Here is an 8,053-nt window from a genome sequence, read left to right on the forward strand (position 1 = left end):
CTAACTCCCTAACTCTAACCTCCTAACTCTCTAACTCTAACCTCCTAACTCCCTAACTCTAACCTCCTAACTCCCTAACTCTAACGTCCTAATTCTAACCCCCTAACTCCCTAACCTCCTAACTCTAACTTCCCAACTCTAACTCCCTAACTGTAACCTCCTAACTCTAACCTCCTAACTCCCTAACTCTAACGTCCTAGCTCTAACCCCCTAACTCCCTAACCTCCTAACTCTAACCTCCTAACTCTCTAACTCTAACCTCCTAACTCCCTAACTCTAACGTCCTAGCTCTAACCCCCTAACTCCCTAACCTCCTAACTCTAACCTCCTAACTCCCTAACTCTAACCTCCTAACTCCCTAACTCTAACGTCCTAACTCTAACCCCGTAACTCCCTAACCTTCTAACTCTAACCTCCTAACTCCCTAACTCTAACCTCCTAACTCTCTAACTCTAACCTCCTAACTCCCTAACTCTAACGTCCTAGCTCTAACCCCCTAACTCCCTAACCTCCTAACTCTAACCTCCTAACTCCCTAACTCTAACCTCCTAACTCCCTAACTCTAACGTCCTAATTCTAACCCCCTAACTCCCTAACCTCCTAACTTCCTAACTCTAACTTCCCAACTCTAACTCCCTAACTGTAACCTCCTAACTCTAACCCCCTAACTCCCTAACCTCCTAACTCTAACTCCCTAACCTCCTAACTCTAACCCCCTAACTCTAAGACCCTAACTCCCTAACCTCCTAACTTCCTAACTCTAACTTCCTAACTCTAACTCCCTAACTCTAACCTCCTAACTCTAACCTCCTAACACCCTAACTCTAACCTCCTAACACCCTAACTCTAACCTCCTAACACCCTAACTGTAACCTCCTAACTGTAACCTCCTAACTCCCTAACTCTAACCTCCTAACACCCTAACTCTAACCTCCTAACACCCTAACTGTAACCTCCTAACTGTAACCTAATGACTAATAATAATAACTCTAACTCTAAACCCCGTCAGCCGCTCCGTCTGCCTCCTGTGGCTTTTCTGTTTTGACTCTTCTCTGTATTTGTGATGTCAGAGTCAAACAGAGGATCTCTGCACTGAAGCGAAAGTGGTGGATTTCTTAAATATTAAATATCTCGCGTCACAAACATTTGTCAGAGTAAATCTGACTGTAAGTTTAGTCTAAATAGAAATTAGACTATTTGAATCATATCATCACATCATTAGTATAAAGTGTTGACTGTGTAAAGTTTATTTTCTGACTGAATTATTTGCAGGAAGTCAAAGTTTATATTTTCTAAATTGTACATATTTGTATATAATCCTATATTTGATCATTTCTGTTATGTGGACTTTTGACTCAGGTCGATTTTAAATGAAACTCTCTGAGGACAATATTCAACAAGTAGAAGCTCCTTTAGTTTACTCTGAAATCAATCATTACCTTCATGAACTGATCTGTTCTGGGACAGCTGCTGAGGCCCTGAGGCCAGAAACTACAGATATAGAAACTCTGAGCTGTTCTCTCAGTTAAACAGAAATTAAAGAGTTGTTCTGTCTCTCATTTAAAACAACAGCTGAACAGCGTCGCTTTATTTCTGCAGAAGCAACAGAAGAAAAAGAAAATACTTTGATACTATGAAGTATTATTTAGTAAATACTTTGATACTATGAAGTATTATTTAGTAAATACTTTGATACTATGAAGTATTATTTAGTAAATACTTTGATACTATGAAGTATTATTTAGTAAATACTTTGATACTTTGAAGTATTATTTAGTAAATACTTTGATACTATGAAGTATTATTTAGTAAATACTTTGATACTATGAAGTATTATTTAGTAAATACTTTGATACTATGAAGTATTATTTAGTAAATACTTTGATACTATGAAGTATTATTTAGTAAATACTTTGATACTATGAAGTATTATTTAGTAAATACTTTGATACTATGAAGTATTATTTAGTAAATACTTTGATACTATGAAGTATTATTTAGTAAATACTTTGATACTATGAAGTATTATTTAGTAAATACTTTGATACTATGAAGTATTATTTAGTAAATACTTTGATACTATGAAGTATCCGAGTGTTTTTCAGAGAATATATATTAAATAAAAGAAAGAAAACCGCATATTGAGTCAAAGAATAAAATGACTTCAGAGAGCTGGAATAATATAATATAATATAATATAATATAATATAATATGTAATATAATATATAATATAATATATAATTACGCGCTTTGTGCGCAACATCTGCATCGCGCTTCAGTCGAACCCAGATGTGTGTGAGCAGATGTTTCCGTTATCTCGATGACATTTGTAATTGACATTTTCTTCTTGTGTTTATCTTCCAGTTCAGATCGAGAGGAGATTAAAGACATGCAAAACTAAAGAGAACAAAAATAACAAACATTTCCAGGAGAATATTTTTGTTTCATTCATGAAGGTTTATTGATAAAAGGTCAAAGTATTAAATATATAAAGTAAGTGTACTGTCCAGACAATACATTAGACTGTTTAGAAATCATCATCTTAATTATTCTACAGCTTCGGGACAACAGATCATCTCCATCTCCAACCAGTTGACAGTTTATTATATTATGATATTATTATATTATTATATTTACTGGTTCTGGATAAACGGAATGAAAAACACAGATTAAAACGAGCTGCAGATCTTCTGTTGACAGAAAGGTCTATTTCTCATTTATTTCAGAAACAGCTTTTTTTTCTGTTCAAAGCATTTTTATTTTCAGCTTCACGTTTTGATCGCAATAATTAATTTAGTTAATTTAGTAATAATAGTTTCTGCTAAATATCCCGATCAGCCTGATGGTCTGCGAGAATAAATCAATATCAAGTTGTTTTATTCCATAATCTCGTTTTCCTCCTAGAAAAGGTTCTTTTATGAAACAAAGCGATGGATGAATTTACCTGCTCGTTTTATAAATGCATCCCATAAAGAGATTAATGCAGTAAAATACAATCATCTTACACCAGTTCACAAAAACACAGAAGCGAGTCAGAAAAACACGATCCGTGCACGACCAGCACGCACGGCTTCACTGTCACACGCTCACATCCTTCAACACACAAATATGGATGATATGAAAATGAGATCATTCATATAAAATATAAATTGACTTTAAACAAAACAAAATAAATGCACATCAAAATAAAGCTGCTGCGTTTGAGGATTGTTGGATTTCATAAAACTGATTTTAGGTGAAGCGAGTCGGATGATGAGGCTGTAAAGGACCTGGTTATTAGGGTTATTATTAATTATTATGAATTAGGGTTATTAGGGACATTTCCTCAGCAAAGTGTCTAAAGACAGAAATCCTTTAACAATATTTAGACGAACCGAATTCTTATTAATTTCAACAGGCCTATTTATAGCCTATTTATGTCCTTTAAAAGTGATAAAACATAAATCAAACAAGAACCTAACCCCGAAACAAAATACTTTTAAAATGCAGAAAAGTGTAAAACTCTTTTGTCTTTAACTAACTTTAACTAACTTTAACTAACTTTAACATCTTTAACAGCTTTAACAGCTTTAACAGCTCATACAGCTCCTCTGAGTCTGGGGGTTATAATAACTAATATAACTATTATAACTATTATAACTATAATAACTATTATAACTATTATAACTATAATAACTATTATAACTATAATAACTATTATAACTATAATAACTCTTATAACTATAATAACTCTTATAACTCTTATAACTATTATAACTATAATAACTCTTATAACTCTTATAACTATTATAACTCTTATAACTCTTATAACTATAATAACTATAATAACTCTTATAACTATAATAACTCTTATAACTCTTATAACTATTATAACTATAATAACTCTTATAACTCTTATAACTATTATAACTCTTATAACTCTTATAACTATAATAACTATAATAACTCTTATAACTATAATAACTCTTATAACTCTTATAACTATTATAACTATAATAACTCTTATAACTCTTATAACTATTATAACTCTTATAACTCTTATAACTATAATAACTATAATAACTCTTATAACTATAATAACTCTTATAACTCTTATAACTATTATAACTATTATAACCTGAGTTTAGCTGCGTGTAAATTAAAAGGTGTTCTTTCTGTTTCTTGGTGAGGGGTGAGGGGTTTAGGGGTTTAGGGGTTTAGGGGTTTAGGGGTTTAGGGGTTTAGGGTGATTAAAACGAGGGCCGGTTATTATCTAAAGTTATTTCTGATCTCCTTTCTTTCTTTCTTTCTTTGACTCACATGCAGAACTCCGGACTGGACGGGTTCAGGTTATTAAGATGATGCGGGCCGGTTGTTAGAATGATGCGGGCCGGTTGTTAGAATGATGCGGGCCGGTTGTTAGAATGGTGCGGGCCGGTGATTAAAAGGCGGGCCGGTTGTTAGAATGGTGCGGGCCGGTGATTAAAAGGCGGGCCGGTTGTTAGAATGGTGCGGGCCGGTGATTAAAAGGCGGGCCGGTTGTTAGAATGATGCGGGCCGGTTGTTTAAAGTTATTTAAAGTTATTTTCAGGGCCGGGACTCACATGAAGAACTCCGGACTGGACGGGTTCGGGTTATTATAAGGATGCGGGTCGGTGATTAAAAGGCGGGCCGGTGCTTTGACTCACATGAAGAACTCCGGACTGGACGGGTTGTTGTCGGAGCTGTTGGACCCTCCGGTTTCCCTGAAGCCGGTGCTGATGAGCTTCTCGTACTTGTCCTTGTAGAGGTCTCTCTCTCTGGCCAGCCGGAGGATCTCCTGCTTCAGATGATCCACCTGCTGGATCAGCTGGGTCTTCTCTCCCTCCAGGACGTGTCTCTGCTGGACCCGCTTGTACCTGCAGGACTGCGCGTAGCCGCGGTTCTTTAGAGTCCTCCTCTTCTGCTTCAGCCGGATCACCTCCTCCTTGCTGACCCCCCGGAGCTGCCGGTTCAGCTCCCGGACCGACATGGTGACCAGCTGGTCGTCTGAGAAGCGGTCCTCCAGCCTCAGCAGGTGCTGGTGGCCGCCCCCGCCCCCGGAGGACTGGGACCCGGAGGACGGGTGGTGCGCTCCGGCGTGGTGGTGGTGGTGATGGTGGTGGTGGTGGTGTGGGTTCTGGCTCTGGTTCTGGGCTGCAGCTGCAGCGATGACCGCGGAGACTACGGCGGCTGCTGATCCCATCTCCTCCCCGGCCATGGAGCCTCCCGGCCCGGCCGCGGAGCCTCCGAACGGCGGCCCCCCCCGGGCATAGCCGTCGAAGCTCTGGAGCTGGTGGCTGCTGCTGATCAGCGCCTCTACGGCGTCCTCCGGACTAAAGCCCAGAGCTTCTGGGTTCAGCTGCTGTTGGTAGCCGGTCATCCAGTAGAAATCCTCCAGATGCGCCTTCTGCTCGCTCCCCGATCCCGACCCCGATCCTGATCCTGATCCCGGACTAGGAGCCGAGAAGCTGGGCGACGGAGGAACCGAGCTGCAGGGTGTGCTCATCGGGGTGGAAGACAGGGATCCCCCGGCGACCAGGCGGTTCTGGCTCTGGTTCTGGCTCTGGCACTGGAGGAGGCTGATGCTGCGATCCGGATCCGGCTCCAGCGGCTCCTTCTTCACTTCAAACTTCATCAGATCGAAGTCATTAACATATTCCATGGCCAGGGGACTGGTGGGCAGGTCGGAGTTGCTCATTGCCAGCTCTGATGCCATCCTCCTGCTGCTGACAGTCCTGCAAAGAGGATGAGGATGAGGAGCACCTGTCACAGTCTGCTGCTGAGACACGCACGGAGACACGCACTGAGCCAGCGTGATTTCTTGATTTGCTTCAAAACCGCAGAAAAAGTGGACTCTCACGCACTAATTGCGGCGCGGCGCGCAGCTCCTGCTTTGTGAGTCGATAAGTTTTTTTTTTCTTCAGTGTGAGTTGCAGAGAAGCTTCAGACTCACATCATCAGCAGCTGATTCCTCCTCTCTCCGCGTGCGTGTGTCTGAGCGCAGCTTCTCTGTTTCCACCATTTAACACTTCATGCCTCCTTTCAGGATTAGTGCGCGCTGCACGCACGTGTCCCGGAAAATAGTTGCTTTGTGGAGGAAAAAAAAAACTCCAGCCAACGATTGATAGTTTTTATTCTCATCAGTCAGACGACGAGTTAAAAAGCATTGTGAGTTTTATAGGCGCTCTGACGTCACCACTGAAATATGAAATTGACTGAGACTCAGCCAATCAGGAGCCGAGCCTGGGGACCTCATTAGCATAATAGTAGAGAAAGCAAAGTTTGGTGAAGTGCTTTCTGTACTAACTCCTCAGCAGATTGACACCACACTACATATTCATGCTTTTGTTCACTTTGCATGAAAAGAAGCAAATGAAGTGAAATAAAAGAGATTATCAGATAATAAATACATATATATACGGATATGTGTATCTTTATTATGATTTCAACATATATTATGCTTTTACATCATTATAATAATCACATCAAATATTATTTACATTTCATTTTAGAGTCATATTTGTCAACAATGTTGTTTGATAACTGTCTTAATCCAGCTCATTCAGTGTGTTGAGAATGTATTTCATTACATTTATAATGAAACAACGTTTTAGTCCCTCTACCCGAACAACCTGCAATTCAATACATCCAAATGCATTTCAACGATCCTCCCTGACTGAGAGATAACTAGTTTATATTATATTATAGTTATTAATAATGGCAGAAACAGATGAGTCCAGATGAAGCGGATTGGAAGAGGAAGGTGAGCATGGCATGGCACAGCATGGCTCTGCATGGCTCTGCATGAGCCGTGAGGAAGGTGAGCATGGCATTGGTCTGCATGAGTCTGCATGGCTCTGGATGGCATTGGTCTGCATGAGTCTGGATGAGTCTAGATGAGTGACATCGTTTGGAAACCCAACGTCGCCACCTTTCGGTATAAAAGAGAACTTCATGTGGTTTTCATTAGCGGGTCTGTGTGAGTGTGTTTCAGCTGCTGTGTGTAAATGGTTTCTTTTTGAATAATTTAAAATGATTCTTTTAAATCACTTTGCTCTTGTAGGGTCTGCTCTCTATAGTCTATCTACTGCTGTCTACAAATATATATATATATAGATAAAAAAACAATATTAATCTATACAGAAGTCATTTTTCTTTCAGGAGAAAACACATTTTTTAAGTCCTTGTCAACATAAAATCATTTTTCTAATGAATCCTCTGTAGAGACAACTCCTCCATCTGTGTCCTCAGTCTCAGTCTCAGTCTCAGTCTCAGTCCTGGATCATGTAATGATCACAGCATCAGTGTCTCTGTGTCCTCAGTCTCAGTCTCAGTCCTGGATCATGTAATGATCACAGCATCAGTGTCTCTGTGTCCTCAGTCTCAGTCTCAGTCCCAGTCCTGGATCATGTAATGATCACAGCATCAGTGTCTCTGTGTCCTCAGTCTCAGTCCCAGTCCTGGATCATGTAATGATCACAGCATCAGTGTCTCTGTGTCCTCAGTCTCAGTCTCAGTCCCAGTCCTGGATCATGTAATGATCACAGCATCAGTGTCTCTGTGTCCTCAGTCTCAGTCTCAGTCCCAGTCCTGGATCATGTAATGATCACAGCATCGGTGTCTCTGTGTCCTCAGTCTCAGTCCCAGTCCTGGATCATGTAATGATCACAGCATCAGTGTCTCTGTGTCCTCAGTCTCAGTCCCAGTCCTGGATCATGTAATGATCACAGCATCAGTGTCTCTGTGTCCTCAGTCTCAGTCCCAGTCCTGGATCATGTAATGATCACAGCATCAGTGTCTCTGTGTCCTCAGTCTCAGTCCCAGTCCTGGATCATGTAATGATCACAGCATCAGTGTCTCTGTGTCCTCAGTCTCAGTCCCAGTCCTGGATCATGTAATGATCACAGCATCGGTGTCTCTGTGTCCTCAGTCTCAGTCTCAGTCCTGGATCATGTAATGATCACAGCATCAGTGTCTCTGTGTCCTCAGTCTCAGTCTCAGTCCTGGATCATGTAATGATCACAGCATCAGTGTCTCTGTGTCCTCAGTCTC

At 40.6% G+C, this 8,053-nt stretch overlaps 1 protein-coding gene across 1 annotated transcript in view; it reads right to left on the reverse strand.

Annotated features, from left to right (window-relative positions):
- The window catches only part of LOC141767002 (transcription factor Maf-like), a 75,479-nt gene extending 69,351 nt beyond the window's left edge, over nt 1-6,128 (reverse strand). Inside the window, exon 1 of the mRNA XM_074634269.1 lies at nt 4,669-6,128. Coding sequence (XP_074490370.1) covers nt 4,669-5,717 — 1,049 coding nt within the window. The 5' untranslated portion in view covers nt 5,718-6,128. The remainder of the gene's footprint in view (nt 1-4,668) is intronic.
- Between the last annotated feature and the right edge of the window lie 1,925 nt (nt 6,129-8,053).

Source organism: Sebastes fasciatus, chromosome 4, assembly GCF_043250625.1.
Source record: "Sebastes fasciatus isolate fSebFas1 chromosome 4, fSebFas1.pri, whole genome shotgun sequence".
Taxonomy (NCBI): Eukaryota; Metazoa; Chordata; class Actinopteri; order Perciformes; family Sebastidae; genus Sebastes; species Sebastes fasciatus.